The sequence below is a fragment of the Penicillium subrubescens genome (genome assembly GCF_028828155.1).
Source record: "Penicillium subrubescens strain IBT 31985 chromosome Unknown utg000005l_segment0_segment0, whole genome shotgun sequence".
Taxonomy (NCBI): Eukaryota; Fungi; Ascomycota; class Eurotiomycetes; order Eurotiales; family Aspergillaceae; genus Penicillium; species Penicillium subrubescens.
In genome coordinates this window covers 5142741-5159224 of record NW_026643155.1, presented here as the reverse complement: position 1 = coordinate 5159224, position 16484 = coordinate 5142741, and the positions used below count along the sequence as shown (strand labels likewise).

The 16484-nt window shown below is 47.7% G+C and overlaps 5 protein-coding genes across 5 annotated transcripts; 1 reads left to right on the top strand and 4 right to left on the bottom strand.

Moving 5' to 3' along the window:
- Positions 1-1495: 1495 nt before the first annotated feature.
- N7473_008404 (uncharacterized protein) lies at positions 1496-2068 on the bottom strand (the record flags this gene model as incomplete). The annotated part of the gene is made up of 1 exon (XM_057154344.1): positions 1496-2068. One exon carries the CDS (start codon positions 2066-2068, stop codon positions 1496-1498), a length of 573 nt encoding a protein of 190 aa, XP_057008682.1.
- Positions 2069-2941: 873 nt separating this feature from the next.
- Positions 2942-4255, bottom strand: N7473_008403 (putative sulfate/molybdate transporter; the record flags this gene model as incomplete). Its single annotated transcript, XM_057154343.1, has 1 exon — positions 2942-4255. The coding sequence occupies one exon, from the start codon at positions 4253-4255 to the stop codon at positions 2942-2944; it is 1314 nt and encodes a 437-aa protein (XP_057008681.1).
- A 4361-nt stretch (positions 4256-8616) lies between these two features.
- Positions 8617-10711, top strand: N7473_008402 (catalase; the record flags this gene model as incomplete). The annotated part of the gene is made up of 11 exons (XM_057154342.1): positions 8617-8647; positions 8703-8835; positions 8909-8932; positions 8992-9202; positions 9255-9347; positions 9407-9414; positions 9464-9587; positions 9645-9932; positions 10002-10086; positions 10149-10577; positions 10635-10711. The coding sequence occupies 11 exons, from the start codon at positions 8617-8619 to the stop codon at positions 10709-10711; spliced, it is 1503 nt and encodes a 500-aa protein (XP_057008680.1).
- A 1796-nt stretch (positions 10712-12507) lies between these two features.
- On the bottom strand, positions 12508-13044 carry N7473_008401 (molybdopterin synthase catalytic subunit; the record flags this gene model as incomplete). The annotated part of the gene is made up of 1 exon (XM_057154341.1): positions 12508-13044. The coding sequence occupies one exon, from the start codon at positions 13042-13044 to the stop codon at positions 12508-12510; it is 537 nt and encodes a 178-aa protein (XP_057008679.1).
- Positions 13045-14588: 1544 nt separating this feature from the next.
- On the bottom strand, positions 14589-16344 carry N7473_008400 (sulfite oxidase; the record flags this gene model as incomplete). The annotated part of the gene is made up of 2 exons (XM_057154340.1): positions 14589-16062; positions 16124-16344. 2 exons carry the CDS (start codon positions 16342-16344, stop codon positions 14589-14591), a joined length of 1695 nt encoding a protein of 564 aa, XP_057008678.1.
- Between the last annotated feature and the right edge of the window lie 140 nt (positions 16345-16484).

The window sequence follows — 16484 nt, the reverse complement described above, 5'->3', positions numbered from 1 at the left end:
CCACTCTCGTACTTTATTCGTTCAGGGCCACAGTGTGCAACAGCGCGCGTTACCAGTAGATACATACGTGTCGGTTCAGGACTAGCATATCTTGGCTCAAGGGACAAGAAAGCCATTGAGAGAGTGGAGTTGTTGCACCGGTTTCGCAACGTACTGTACTGCATTGCATGCTCTGTATTACGAGTTACTTCGACTTAGAGCAAGAGCCGATTCAGAAAAGTCCACTACGCTAGTAGGCTATTATTTCATATGCTCTACCGATTTATCGCCCTCTCCCAATTCATCACTTTCAGTCTATACTTTCTTTTGATCTATAAGGTAAGTAATACGTGTCGGATTTACGCTGTGCGTATAAATCCTGGGGAGTTCACGAAGCGTTCGTACACGGTCGATCGAATACCACGATTATGGAAGAATGACTAAGACACAATAGAGGGGGTCGGCAGTATTAGACAGAACGGTTGAACAGTGGCATGTCAACACTTGTTATAGTCAGGTAGGCCTTGAGCTCTACTTGTGATGCAAAGGGTGTCAAACTTGTTTGATTTAGCTAGGGAAACAGGCAGTATCTATAACTTTAGGTACATGGCAGAATGTCACAGGAAAAGACTAATAAAAATCCGAAATAACATGGGGCATACGAGAGTGTTAGGAAACTCGTTGCATTTTCCATCTGATGTGATAGTTGATAATCATCATCGTAGATTGTGTAGCGGTCTGCTGGATGTATAGCGTTTGATCCGGTTGGTCCGATATGTGCATCGCTTATGCACACACTTAGTGCAGGGTATCGCACATCCTGACATATCGTATAGCTTTGCTGCTGCATAAAGAGATTTGACACGATCGCTTTTGATATCGGATAGGGCTAATAGAATCCTGCCCTCCTGATTGGCCGATTTCTGCGAAGATTCAGTGCGAATTAGTGGTGATGGCGATCTATCGCCACTACGCAAGGAAGCCAAAGAGAGAGGAAAAATCTAGTTCGAATACATGGAGAACTATCTCTGCAGAAGAAGAAAGGAAACAAAGAAAGGAAAAGCCCTAAATAGGCCGAAGCAAAGCAAAGCAATCAACTGGCCCTGGAATCAACCTCCAGGAGAATCCCGACCGGGGATTCCCTCGAGGGAGATCCCTATCGGATCTCCATCAAGTGGCATGGTAGGTAATTAAATTAGGTAGGCGATTGTATGCAAGATCGTTAAAGATTAATCTGATAAACCGTATGGTGGGATGAGCGGTAAGAAAAGTGGGTCCTTCGTCGAATCTCAAACGCACAAAGCCACATGTCCGCATATGCAATTCAGATGCTTTAACCACACATGCCGACAGAAGATTTAGAAATTGAACTTAGATGAAAATTCTGCCTTTTTCTGCCAGTTCTATTAGTTTTGGAGGAAGGCATCTATCGGCCGCCGAAATCAACGTTTCCTTGTGATTGGCATCGGCTCGGTACCCCGTCAGGGTCTGTAAAAATGTAGCGGCTGAGTCCCGGTCAAATAGTTCCAGGTCCACCCCCGATGTGGAAAAGAAATGTGTCTTGGCCATTGGGTCGCGACTGGTGACCAAGATCGACCCCCGGCCAGTAATACACCAGGAGCTCCGGATTGTCTGCATTGTCGAATACCAAAAGCCAATCGGGGACGTCCTCTATGTGCCTCGAATCTTCGTTGGACATACATCTCCCATCTCTGGACGGCCGGTTAACCCATTGGAGGAGCCGGTCTCGACTGTCAACTGCGTTCCCTCGGTCGAGCTCGTTGGTCAACTCCATTTGCGCCGCAATCAATGTAAAGTCGGCCGTGAGCTTGATTTCACTTTCTGCATTTATCCAGAATACCGCATCGAATGCCTCCTTTCGAGTCATGGCAAACCCCGCCGCAATTTGTGTCTTCCCAATCTGCCCGGGGCCACATAGAGCGAACGACCGAGAGGCGTGCGTTGAGGTCAATTCCGCCGCAGGTGGCAACAAGATATCATGCAAAGTCTCAAGGATATTGGCTCGACCATAGCATTCCCCAGGCAGATGATGCTTCTCGAAAAAGTAACATGGAAGCTGCACAGCCATGATTTCGCTAACAGGTCCGCCTTTCGTCGGGATCACCTCGTAATCGGATAGATCTTCTAACCCTGCTGTGACCTGGAGCGAAGTTCCTGGGCTTCCCTGGCATTGAATCTCCCTTGAGCTTGGCTATTTTTTATGCCTCAAGGTTAGTTTACCTAGTGTCGATGGCAGGGGATAGACAAACAGAGGTGGAAAAAGGAGTTTATGGATTGCTTACCTTCTGCGATATCAATTTCGGAGACGGTTGGGGTAGAAATCCATATTCTCACAGCATTTAGCCTTCGAGGAAGTTCTGGAATGTGATCGCAACATGAGTCTCGTTGGTCTGGAACCCAAGAACCGTCAAGAAACTGATTCGAGTGCGGAACTGATTGGGGTCTTGAGCCAAAGGGGAAATAAAGTTGTGACATTGATATCACAAAGCCCATTCTTTTCGCTTTATGATGAAAATTGTGCCTCTGCATCACGCATAGACGAAACGCCAGCGGTATGATGCATGCCTGATCTTCTCCCATAGGTGCGTACAATAACAAGCTTAGCTGAATATGTCCAGAATCAGGACGGCTTAGACTTCGCTGAGGTGTCACAACGGTTTGGCAGTCCGCGCCACGAGGGCAGCTTAACAGTGGGGTGGTAAGATGCCGTGACGAGGCTCTAATTTCGTTGTTAGGAAGTGGGACACTCTACATGTACGTACAGGGATATATCTCGTTGTTGTATCCTGCATATCGCTTTCAAATTGCGAGGAGTCAGGGTAAATGAAATTATCATCATCATCATCCTCTCTATAACACATGATGAGATTCATGGAACTTGTGTAAGAATGTTTCCGAAAAACACTTAATCCTACATCTTGCATGCTTCATCCTGTCTTATCTATCGCAGACGAAGATATCCCTGCGACCAATGGCTAAGATATTTCTCCCGCAAATTGGGAATCTCATAAACCCAATGGCACACCATTCCGGCGGCGAAACCAATCGCATCGTTCTTAAATCCGACCAACATCCCAACAGTCACCATCATGACTGTCCACCGGCGCCTGCTCTCCTCATCAGTGCAAATCGGGCCGAGGTGCTGGTCTGCGTCATCCAAAATGCAGCCAGTTTGAGGTAGGTCCCGAGCCCTAGGAGTATTAAGACTCTCGCCTACGCCCACAAGCTCCAGTCCAGCTGCAATGACCATGACACCTAGGAAGGCAGCTGGGAAGCTCTTGAGCAGGTCCACCAAAGTCTCACCAAACAAACAACCAATTATTAGTTTGAGGACCCCTAGAAATACCACACTTGCGCCCGAGCGAGCACCGAAGCGGTACTGCGCTGCCAAACCACCCGATCCATGGCAGACGGGCATTGCCCCGAACCAGCATCCAACAAGGTTCATGCCGGCCACACTGAGGCCGATGTGGGTAATCGACGGCGTCTGGATATTAGGCAGCAGATCATTCGCCAAGTGGACCACTGCCACGACCGAGTTGAGCGTGGTCAAAGGAATTTGGCCAATACCGGCATCCACGGTGCCAACCCACCATTGAGAGGGCGTCGGAACCACCAGCCAAGGGTGCCATATGCTGAAAGCAGGGAGATCACCAGCCACCGCCGTTCGAATAATCGCAAATACCAAACCGATGGAAAACAGGACCAGTATATAGGGGGCTTTGCGGTAGACATTGGTGACGATAAAGGCGAGGAATACCACAGTCGCCCAGATACGATTATCCGCCCAGGATGGCCCTATCCAACTAAGCGGGCGGAGGATGCTATTGCAAGCAGAGATAACCAGCGACAAGCCCGCGCCAACCTGAATACCCTTGATCACTGGGATAGGAATCACATTGGCGAACCAATGTAGAAGACCGGTCACGCTAAAAACAAGAACGCAGACACCAACGAAGATCCCTGCTGCAGCGATCGAGCCACTGGGGAAGCTGCGGGAGATCGCGACCGCGGCGATCGCCTTCATGGGTTGCACGGGGAGCGGGATACCGAAAAATAAGCCCGTGAGGATATTGAATATACCCGAAAATATTAGCGTGCTGGCCAGTGACACGGTGCCATTCGCGGATAGTGCGATTGCGATGGGCAGAAATGTGCCCAGGTCGCCCAGTGATCCAGATATTTCAGAGACATAGTTATGCTTGAAGGTGCGTAGGCTGTGCAAAGAGAGCTCTCGTAGCCCTTGAATGGCCATTTGCGAGTTTCGAGGTTCCTTGCCCGGATTAATTTTTCGGAAGGGACTGTCACAAATGGCTGTGGCCACGAGTTCACATGAACTTGAAAGCTAACAGGGGAGCAGTGCGGGAAGGAGCGTCGGGGCTTCTCAAAATTGCAAGCTCCTGAGGGTCTTTACATATTAGACAGTATTGCGGGGGCTGTATCGCACGGGAAAGAGCCCGACAATAGGCGAAGGCGCATGCATAGACTCTTTCTTTCCAGTTGGTGCCTCCCCAGAAGGGAACCCCAGCCCATGTAATTTTGGATACAAATGTGAGCTTACCATCCATTAGTAACATGGAACCCTCGGAAATATTTCCAATTGGGAAAGAGTAGAACACCAATCAACGGATTCACTGATCCCGAAATCCGGGTTCACGGAAATTGCAAAAACCTGCAAGGCAACCTGTCTGGTCAAATGGATACTGCCATTGTATTGACTCGTCAGAAACCACCAGCCCTTCAATCCCACCATTATAGCCGCATGTTATCGGCCACTTAGCGACATCTGGAATGAAGCCATGCCCATCTGCACGCGTACTGCTCGGAAGTTGCACGGAATGTTCTGAATTCTGTGCCCATCAACCAACCTACTTGGGTCAATCTTCTCGAAGTCTTCTTAATTTGATATCGTTTGCAAATAAAAACTTTTTTAACACGAAACAATTGATCTGGATTTCAAGCTATAGGAAGACACGTAGCACAATTCTGAGAGACTTCAACGCCGAGCATGAATGTTGAGGGGTTTTACCACCTCAGCGTTTGCACAAATCTTTCGATGGATGGATGCGTATTATCTTTATAAGGGAATGCCGTATTCGCCAGATTCTAGGAAAGGCATGGATGTCAGGCCCCAAATATGTGGCATGGAGTAAGATCCAAGAGTGCATTTGACGTAATGAAGCCCTCGCCCGGGCCAGATGTCTTGAGACCAGGCCCCGAGTTCAATGGATCTAGAAAAGTGATCAAATACAGCATCCCCACCGGAAAAAAAAATCACAGATCACCATTTTCATTCCTCGAATCGCATACGTCAATGCTCAATTTGCATCTTTCCATGATGCTTTCAGGATTTGACTACGATGGGTAAAGCTTGGGGTGCTGGCGTGAGAATCATACACTCGGAGTTCAAGTAAGGGAAAGATTTCACCTGCTTTGAGGCGACTTTAATGGCTTCACAGCGATTCATCTCAAAGACAACGAATAGTTGAGTGCATGGTATGGCACGCCTCGATACGGAGTTGATGATGCGGAGCTTGAGTAATATCAACAACGTGACAGCTACGGAGTACTTGGAAATGGGCCAATCAGGGCAACGGAATCAAAAGGGGAGATTGATATTGAATTGAGTGATTGAATAATTGATTGATTGATTGAATATGAAATGAGGGTGCTCATGGGGGTTGAAATACCCATGAGCTTACACGATAACGGGGATCCTCGGATGTTACAAATCCGGGATGCCCAATTGCAACATATTTGTGTTGGGCAGACATACTTTAGTGTTATCTTATGCATGCAGGTAGATGTCACTCTGCATGTTGCATGTTGTGATAAGAGCGCCGATCCATTCGGGTTGACAAGTAAGAATCTACAAAATGAATTTGATTTTCCATTTCGATTTAGGTTGATGTGAAGACATTGTCAGCTCGTCGGCTCATAGAAACACGAACTTCTCAACAGAACCACGGTTGTCAGTATCAAGGCTCGGATATCGAACTTGGTGGTGAATCCGAGTACGATATATATGCTTGCGAAACTGCCGGTGTCGGTCGATAAATCCAGAAATCTCTGTTCAGTTATTCTATTGGGTTTAGTAGTCAAAGGAATCGAAAACACCATGTTGACTGGTGATTTCCTACAACCATATAGCAACCTAAACGTTAGATTTGCAGCGAGGACTTATATGAATACAAAGCTGTCTAATAAGTACCACGTCTCCGTTTCGTCGTCTGGCTTCACAGATAGCAAGATTATACACCGCTGAACTGTTTTTTGGGTTAATAAGTCAAGGAGAAACACTTCCCATCTATTGTTTCTGTTTATATAGGGCATGGATTAAGATCATTCAACGTTTAAGGTACAAGAACCGCGCTCTCCACACAGATGCCTCCAACCCTAGACCTAAACGGCACGGGAAAAGAACGTCAACCCGAGCTGACAGGCGGAATGATTGCAACCTCGGCACCATGCCCTATCAGCATTCCCTCATCAACTTCAACATTCACATACTCGCCGTCGAGACTGACCCCGCAGCTGTATAACACCTTCTCTTTGATGCCGGGGTACATTTTTTCTAGTACAGGAAATAGCTCCAAAAGTTTCATAGGTGCAGGTAGCGTTTCCGTATTTTTAGAGGTGAAGCTGCTTGCTGAAGCAAAGTAGTGAATAGTGAAATTTCCCGATGTCTTTGCTGAGATTGATTTTTCGAACATTTCTCCTATAGCCGAAAAATAGGGGGGAAACGATGGTGTAGAAGCCGTGTAAAAGCTGTGACGGGAGAAACCAAAACTGGACAATGAACGTTTGGTGAAGAATTCTAGGCGGGCCAACCTCGTGACAAAGGCTTTCGGTTGATTTTTAATCCAGGAGCATCTTGCCTCTTGTGACATATGGTTGAATCTCTGTCAATTTACCTAAGGGGGGCGCATATCGTCAGTTATAACGGGAATGAGCTTTAGGACATTGAACAACGCACGAACTAGTACCAAAGTAAAAGGGAGAGATTTGTGTATTTTAGATACGTGTTCCTCAACCTTACTGCCCGGTTTATACTCTGTTATTTCAATATTGAGAATCCTATCCCCAAATGTCAAAATACACCGACCGCTTAGTTGAGGCAGGGAATATGAGCGAGGATTATTCTATAATAGGAAGTACTACCATTTACGGAAAAGATGGCGAGGTATTTCTAAAGAAATTTTGGGCCAACTTCATTGGGCGTCAGATTATATCCATCAGTCGGTATAACTGGGAATCACGAAGAAGCCATAGTGACAACCTAGAATGAGAGTTTACTTCCCACCTTAAAAAAATGTGCTATTGAAAAAGGATATTTGTACAGAGCTTGGTCTTTAATGAAGCTCAGTGATTACGCAAAAGGTTTAACAACGCCCCGGGACCCACCAGTCACACCGCCCGCATCAAGGATCTACTGATTTGCGCACAATGTCATGATATAAGGCTCCTAAAGTGTCTCAATCGGTGCTTCGAAATTTATTTTAATCTAGAGGGGGTAATTTCAAGTCAGAAAGTTTCTGGCATGAATAGCACGCCAGAATAGCTAATGGCTAGTCTTGGACGGATATTTCGATGGGGGGAATTGTTATACACACAGCAGCTTTTACTAACTAACTAGTTAACTAGGTTAACTAGTAAAAAGCTGTTATGTCCCTATCAATTCCCCTTCTTCGGGTTCAACTTACCTAAGGTGGGTTGATACTCGGCAAATTTTCCCAGGAGGTTCTCAGCCCAAGCATGGTGGGGTATGCGAATTTCGGTGGTTCAGATTTGACAGTGCGCACGGCACTGCTGGCACAGGGAGCGAAGAGAGAAGGGAGACTGAGTCAATTGGTCTATCTAGAACAGGAAGACGAAGACGACTAAGAGAAGAAGAAGAAGACGGGAAAGGAAGAAGGCCTATAAAGGCCTAAAGCACAAAGGGAACGAACAGGCCTGGACCTGGCAGGAAATCACCGGCTTGCTTCATGCAGGGCCAAAGAAGACGACAAACCCTGCAAGCCCTATCGAGGTCAAAGGGATCGAGTCATCAAGATTGCTCACACTGCTTGTTTCGTGGCATACACATCGATAAGGCCCCGAGATTTTAAGGGCGATGTTGCCCTCCATTATTATTTATTATATACCAAGAGAATATATAAGTCAATGGAAAACTGCATTTAGAAACCAATTTCGTGATGTACAGCAGCCCATCCACCGAGTTTGCTGCTTTCCGAAGGGATTTGGTCCGGCGTACCCCGTTGGAGACAGTGGATTAACTTGTCGGAGCACGCCAGATTGAGTAGGACTAAACAAGCCAATCACTATACTTTACTTTCAAGCAACCTCAAATGACGAGTGAGGACAGAAGAGGAGAACTACCAACCAGGGTTTGGCGAGCAAGTAGCTCCGCCCCCCCCCCACCCCCCACTTAAGCTTTATCCTACACTGGCACTAGTAGCCAATAATAACGACTTTAAGATAATGACAGGTCAGCTAGCTGGAACGTGCTCTGAATGCAAATGAACCGTGCTGGCTATATAATGGATTAAAGGTTGATCAGAACCAAAACATCAACTTTTCTTCCTTTTTATGTATCCAGTGATCTAGCAAATCAGAATGACCGACAAATACTACACGCTTGCTGAGGGTGAGTCTCGAATTACTGTCTGTCTAGGATATATGTTGATATACCTGCTGAACAGGCTGCCCTTTCGCCAGCGCCAGCACCTCTGTTCAAGTGCGTCGTGGCCAGGGTGTCGGCGGTCTTGGTTTACTTCAGGACACTCAGCTCATTGAAACATTGGCGCATTTCTCTCGCGAGAGGATCCCAGAGCGGTAAGAACTACAATCGCAAGCCGAGATAATATGTTTTAGTCGTCCTGACATTTTTTTTGCGTGGGTCCTTCAGCGTTGTTCACGCCAAAGCCGTTGGGTATGTAATACAGTGACCTTGAACAGTGTGCGCATTGGGCTAATCGTCTTTTTACGCAGGGCTTACGGCGAGTTTGAAGCCACGGCCGATTGCTCTGATATCACTTCGGCCAGTTTTCTTAGCAAAGCTGGAAAAAAGTCGCCTGTTCTCCTTCGAGTGTCTACCGTTGGACCGGAATCAGGCTCGGCCGATACTGCTCGCGACGTTCATGGCTGGGCAATGAAAATTTACACCGATGAAGGTAACCAGGACTGGGTTTTCAACAATACGGTGAGTAGGTATTTAAATGATCACTCAAACACTGCAACTCATATTGTCAAAGCCCATCTTCTTCATCCGGGATCCCATCAAGTTTCCCTCTGTGAACAGATCCCACAAGAGAAACCCGCAGACACATCTTCCTGACGCGAACATGGTAAGTGATAATTATATTCTATGGATATCACATAGAGTAAAACTAATGTTGGTCTACAGTTCTGGGAGTAGGTGATCTTGCTCGGTTATTTAGGTTGCCGAATTAACATTTTTCAGTTTCCACGTTGGTAACCCCGAAGGAATACATCAACTCCTGCATCTCTTCAGCGACCGCGGAACCCCGGCGTCCGTCCGGACTATGAATGCTTACAGTGGGCACACGTACAAGTTCACGAAAGAGGTATGACATTCTAGCCATAGTTCCTATTGCGGACAATTGAGACTAACCGCTCCCTAGGACGGCTCATTCAAATACATTAAAATTCATATCAAAGCAACTGCGGGAGTGAAGAACTTTACCCGCGAAGAAGCCACCAGAATTGCTGGCCAGAATCCAGACTTCCTCATCCAGGACATGTTTGAGGCAATCGAAAAAGGGGACTACCCTACCTGGAATGTTTATGTTCAGGTCATGGATCCCTCTGAAGCGGAGAGATACAGATGGAATATCTTTGATATGACCAAAGTGTGGCCACACAAGGACTTCCCATTAAGACAAATCGGCAAACTGACCCTGAATCGTAACGTGCGTATACCCCTGTCTGTTTTTTTATCACTACACACCAGGGAACGAACTAAATGGTGGATCTCTTAGCCTCGGAACTACTTTGCCGATATTGAACAGGCGGCCTTTTCACCCTCCACCATGGTACCTGGCTTTGCGCCCTCGGCAGACCCAAGTAGGTTATACCAATAATTGGGATGAATGCGTCCCCATATATTAACTCGATTTCTTATGCAGTTCTGCAAGCCCGCCTTTTCGCGTACCCTGATGCCGCTCGTTATCGCCTTGGTGTCAATTACCAGCAGCTTCCCACCAATGCTGCCAAGGTGCCGGTCTACTGTCCTTTCCAGCGGGATGGCTTTATGAGGTTTGATGATAATTATGGCGCTGATCCCAACTACGTGGGATCGTCCCTAAAGCCAACCAAGTTCTATCCTGAAGTCAAGAGTGTCCAACCTAAAGCACTGAGCTTGCTGACTGAGCACGAAAAATGGGTCGGAGAGGTGTCGAGCTACGAGAGCCATGTGACAGACGAGGATTTCGTCCAGCCTGCTGCATTGTGGGAGGTCATCGGCCGGGAGGCAGGACATCAGGACCGGCTGATTGGCAACCTTGCTGCTCACCTGAAGGGAGTCACGTCTACCAAATTACGCAGTGAGGTTTACGGTTTGTTCCAAGAGCCCTGACCCTCCACCGTGTTGTTCCTCACTAACATATTCTTAGCTTTGTTTGCACGGGTCAACAAGGATTTGGGATCGCGGCTCCAACAGGCAACTGAGGCTTTGGTGGCTGGCCACTAGTTCTTTCTGATTGCTTCTCTGGTCTTATGCGCGCACTGCGATCTCTCTTGCAGTTCGAATTTCTCTCCTCAAACTTAGATTGGAAGTCGGCTTACAGGATTGGATTCATTGTCCATGACTGGGGCACCAAGGGTATTGGGCTTTTAGCACCCATTTTTCTGATCGACTGGTTTTCCTACAACAGTGCTTTGTCCAGATTTGGGATGACTATTCAACTGCCTACTGTTAAAATTGAGAGTTTTGGCCGCAATTTGAGTTGACTGAATGGTTTGCTGGAGGGCCTCATAGGAGACCAATATTTTATGGGTGGATCATTCAGTATCACAAATCAAGCATATTTCGAGGTATCCTTTGCCTGATTAAGTTTAAGGCTGATAGTACAGTTTCCCTACGCTGCAATCATCAACTCAGAGATACGGGCACTAGATCTTCAGCAGGTAGAAAATCCGGGGGGTTTCACCAAAAGTTTCCATTACTAATGGGTGATAAGTTACCCGAGCCACAGCTGTACGACACTGATTGTATTTTGGCCTAGTTGGGTAAACGAACTGGCGAGGGGTCAGGGTAAATGATTTCACACACACACTTCTCTCTCTTTCTCTCTCTCTCTCTCTGTGCGTGTGTGTGTCTCTGATAGAATAAATGAAAAGAGGCTATGTATACAACATGGAGACCAAGTTGATTGGAGTTGGTCTTCGTAGAGATAGTCTAGGAATAATTTTCAGACGTTACGGTTTCGTTCCTAAGCTGCAACTACTTTATATATCAGGATCTCGGTGAAACGAGAATGCTGATGACAACGACGGTCTTTGATCGTTCGAAGGCTCTCAGAGGCAGGAAGCAAGAGGATTCACAGCGACGGAAGTGGCTGGACCGTTGGCGTCTTTAAGTGTTCGTAATCACCTCTAGGTGTTCGACCTGGTGAAGCTCCTGTTTGACAAGGGAGGTTGAGGTAGCACTACAGAGATGACAGCGGTCCTGCTGTCGAGTCCACTAAATCCCGGCGAAGCGCTCGAGGATCAGAATAGGTAACCTGCTCGGAAAACTCAGCCATGTAGTAAACCACATGGCCGTCATTTGAATTTCTCCTGAAAGTATGACACAACAATACTTGCAGCATCTTCTTCTAGGTTTATTATTACCGTGGTTCTTCAAGGAGACTTACCTCATCCTCCGCTCCTGTACAAACTCTTCGCTAACCTTTATCTTGCTAGAACCATCACATTCGGCGGCGGTCGGATCTTGATTCCGCTACTTAGAGAATATCTCGTGGCTAAGGGATGGGTCAGCCGGCGCGCGGCTTCCTCATCGGTCTTGCGTTATATAAGCATTCCTTAGGCTAAACCTCCACTTCGCCGTGTCTTTGGGTAGCTTGACCACTATTGATAGCGGGTACCCCCGGTATTAACGGAGCTATTATTGCTTTCTGCGGAATTTTTGCTCTAGGTATTATTCTCGTTCTGGAAGAATGGGTGTTTGGGGAGTGCTGCGAAATCCACGTTGGGTCAAGTCTGCGGCGAGAGGTATCGACGCTAGACCAGTCGGTTTAGTATACACCGCGGTGTATCGGATATGGCATATTAGCTATCTCGATAAAGCTTCCAATCAGGCAAGAGTCTGGGAGATGATCTCTGGTGGGTGGTCGTAACCGCCACCCACCTATGTGAGCGGGCGATACCGATACGTCGGCAATGCAGCACCGGTGACTATTCTTTCTGGAGCTGTTAGGTTTGATTAGATACGTGGTGTGATGCACAAAAGTATTTCTTCATTTTATTATCTTCATTTCTTTCTAATTAAGACCTGTCCTTGAGGATCAAATTGCCCTCGGCATCGCGGTCAGCATTAGCCCTCCATTCCTTCCCGCCATCAACAAACTCCTCCCGCTTCCATATCTCCGCCTTCTCCTTGCAAGCCTCCAAGATCTCCTCACCCGCCCTCCATGATGCAGCGCGGTGTCCTGAGCTCACTGCAATCGCAATTGATGCTTCTCCAATTGGCACTACACCCAGACGGTGCGAAATGCTCACGCCTTTGAGTTGATGGGCTTTGACGGCGGCCTCCGCAATGGCTGTCAGAGTTTTGAACACGAGTGATGGGTATGAGGTATAGCTCAATTGCGAGACAGACCGGCCTTCAAAGGTGTCCCGTGTAGTACCGAGAAAAAGAACGTTCGCACCTGCAGCGGGCGAGGCAATTTGGGCGAAGTAGGTGTTTGGGTCGAGCGGAGAATATGTAAGGCTTAAGTGAATATTTCTTGCAACGTCATGTTGGGTGCGCGGGTAAGTGGTTGTGTCCAGGTGCGCTGGGACGGAGGCTTCGTCGGCAGTCATCCCATATGCATGAGTGTTGTGATCGTGGGAGTGTCGAGAATTGAACCTTTCAGTTGTTCTTATTGGTTGCACGAATAGTTGTGGGAAAGAAAATCTCTGCGTATCATTAACGCTTCAAGAATATAAGAATAAGATAGATCTCTTCTAGGTTGTTCGAACCCACGTGCTTCCCAGGATTCCTGTTATATTCCCAGGGTATATATAGATCAATAAAACTTGAGCATTGAGAATCAATTTTATGATCAACAAAAAGGGCCTTTTTCCCGGGTTCGCTACATTGGGAGAGTACACACCAACCGCCCTTTCAGCCCAGCATGGATTTAGTCTCAGGTAGCTAGCTAGACCCACTTGTCCAACCATACCGGATTTAGCAGGTCTAAAAAACCAATCACCATGCCTTCCTTACAAGAGGCTTACAAGAGGCCGTAATATTCTCGATTATCTATGACGGCAATGGCCATAAATAGGTAATATGGAGCATGCAGTATAATTCCGTGCGCACGGCCCTCGAAGTGACTACGGGCTAGACTCTGGCGGCTACGATCTCTCCAATCACACAAGACTGCCCTGGGGCACTGTACGGAGGCCAAAAGTGGCCATCTCAGGAAAAAACGGCACTCAACCTTATAAACAAGGCTCTTACAGGTCTTATCGTACTCCTTCACTTTTCTACAAGTGCCCTTTCGATTCGGCTAATCAGAGCTTTTTATCTTAGAGCCCCTTCACGCTAGACTTCTGAATAGAAACTATCTGTTTTCTCTATTCTGATCCAGCGATCTACAACGCGGGTTACTGAATGGTCACATGTATACGCTCGGCCGCCCCTTTCCTTCGAGTATCCGCGCAGGCTTGTATATATATATATATATAGACCGTCGCCTGAAGAACATTACACGTGCTCGGAACGGCTACGGGAGTTGGAGAGTGAGCAAAACACCAAGGCCACGAATCGCCTCAGTTTAGGGATGAAATATGATCAATTCCAGTCGCTCTTCAGCTTAAGGTCCATGTCCAAATCCTTGGTGTCAGTACAGTACAGGATCCCTGTCCTGGATTACAGTATAATTAAATGGGGACATATAACTAGGGTTCATTCTCTGTAGACTTGTTCTTAGTAAGGGCCACCGACCCGCCAGTAGCGGACCTTTGATTCTCCCTCTTGCTAAAATTATGTTTTCGAAGACAAGCCCTCGGGAACGATCAGTGAATTGCCGAGTTGCTCGAGGAGGCGGGTTGTCCTCTAATGGGCTCACTGAAGGGCTAATACTAATCGTGCTTGTGCGAGTTCATTTGTAGTAACATGTTAATACACCCATGGCCGCCCCTCGGTCTCGCAAAAGCCAGGTGTCTAAGAATGATGTTCTGTAGCAAAAGGACAAGAATTCAATCAATTTATGTCTATTGAACCAGAACCAATTATCTACACTGATCCCTAGCGAAGCATTGCCCTTGATTTCTAGACCGTAGCAGGTAAACTGTTGCGTAAAGTTTGCAATCAAGTGAGGGAGTGAGCTAAATAAATAAAGGAACAAGTTTGACAGAAATCACTCATCGACATCGCGGGGGTGAATCTTCCAGTACTCATCCAATTCCTCATCGGTAAGGCCTGGGACGGCGTCATAGCGGGTGAGAGGAGCCAAGGGAATACCCATCTGCTCAAACTTTGCAATGCGCTTCTGGGTGATCTCCCGGGTCTTGTTAACGCTGTACACCTTGATGCGGTGGGCCGAGGACGTAACGTGAAGACCCCAGTTCCACGCCGCGCGGACGTTAAGCGGTTGTGTGTTAAGGGAGTTATCCCAGCACCTGCAGACAATCTCAATCCACCCTTCCACATCGCATGGGAGATCCATTTCCCACGTCCGCCAGGTCCATTTTCCCTTCTTAGACAGCTGATCTTCCGGTACTGCGTACCAGGTGAAACCCCCGTCCGCCGATAACTCTACACGCTCGGGCCACCGGCCACCACCGGAGTACGCCCAGCCCTTGCAATGGATCTTGCCATTATGGAAAATGGTTTGTTTAGTCCAGGGGGACATGATCGCCGAGCTGACCGGCATTTCCTGGATCTGAATGCCGTCGATAGGGCGCTGATTGTACTTACCCACCTGCTGGTTGAAGTATAGATATTCTCTGGCCTGGACAGGGGCAAGTGACGGATTCTGAATAGCCTTGATGCGGTACAGCCACTTAACGCTCCGGGCCCCAATATAACCCATCACAACGACTCGTAATGGATAACCGTGGATCTTAGGGAGCGGCTCGCCATTCATCTCCCAGGCGAGAATGACCTCATTGGCCTTAACCTTAGACCAGGGAACGCTAACAACATAGTTGCCCACTTCCAGGTCCTTGACATAGGTTTCAGCGCCATAGAATTCAAGGTGTTTAGCGCCGTCGATCAGACCTCCACAGTCTTTGATCACCTTCTTCAAGCTGATGCCCACATACCGGGCCGTGCCAATAGCACCCTCGGCCCATGGGGCCTGAGGAACCTCGTCACCTTGGCCACCATAGAGTGAGATCTGCTCGATACGACGGGTTCCCGAGCACTGAATAGTAATTGCCTTCTCCATGCGAGGAAACCTAGACTCATCCATAAGGTCGTCTAGGGTGTACTTCTTCGGGTTCTTCACCAGTCCGTCCAACTTCAATTCGAACTTGTCCTTATCGATGAGTGGGATACCGCCGTGGTTACGGACGAAGTGGAGCGAGTTTGGCGTGATCGCCTTCGAAGTCGTCAGTCGCTTAGGAGGCTCTCCGTTATAAGGAAACTGGAGAAGGTGCAGCATTTCTGGGTGCTTCTCCTTTAACACCATTTTCCAGGAGTCGTCGGCGACGGGGGTCATTTCTCCGCCGATGGCAGCATGCCAGGCTTTGAAATCATCCCCAGGAAGTACGGGATTGGTCCCTGGGATGGGCCCCCATTGGAAATCAGGGCAGGGTGGGAAGGTCTGAGAAGCCAAGATCTTGTGAGCCTTAGCCTTCTTCTCAGGGTAATCTTCCCACTCGACATATCTAGGATCATCATCAGTCAGCTTGTCCTCCTCAAAGTCATCTCCAGCGAGGACCAACGTACCCCACCCAGCCTTCTCTTTCACGGGCAAATAGCTTATTGCGATCGCCGACCGCCCGGATCGCCTCTTTATCCTGGGTGATCTTGTAAGGCTGGGGAGGATACAAGTGGACGGTTTTCTCCCCAGTCTGGTCGATGATGGGCAGCTTGTGGCCTGCCATGCCCTGTTCAATCATCCACTCATCGGGACGATTCTTAATGTCCAGCTTCTCTCTGATCTCCATTGTAGACCAAATCAGTTTGGGATAGAACGAAATTTACGAAAGGGAATTGTGCTCAGTGAATTTGATAAAATGGAGGAATGTTCGGAGAGGAAAGTAGGTGGTTTTTGTCTGCCTTTTAAACATCTATTCGGTGAGGGCGA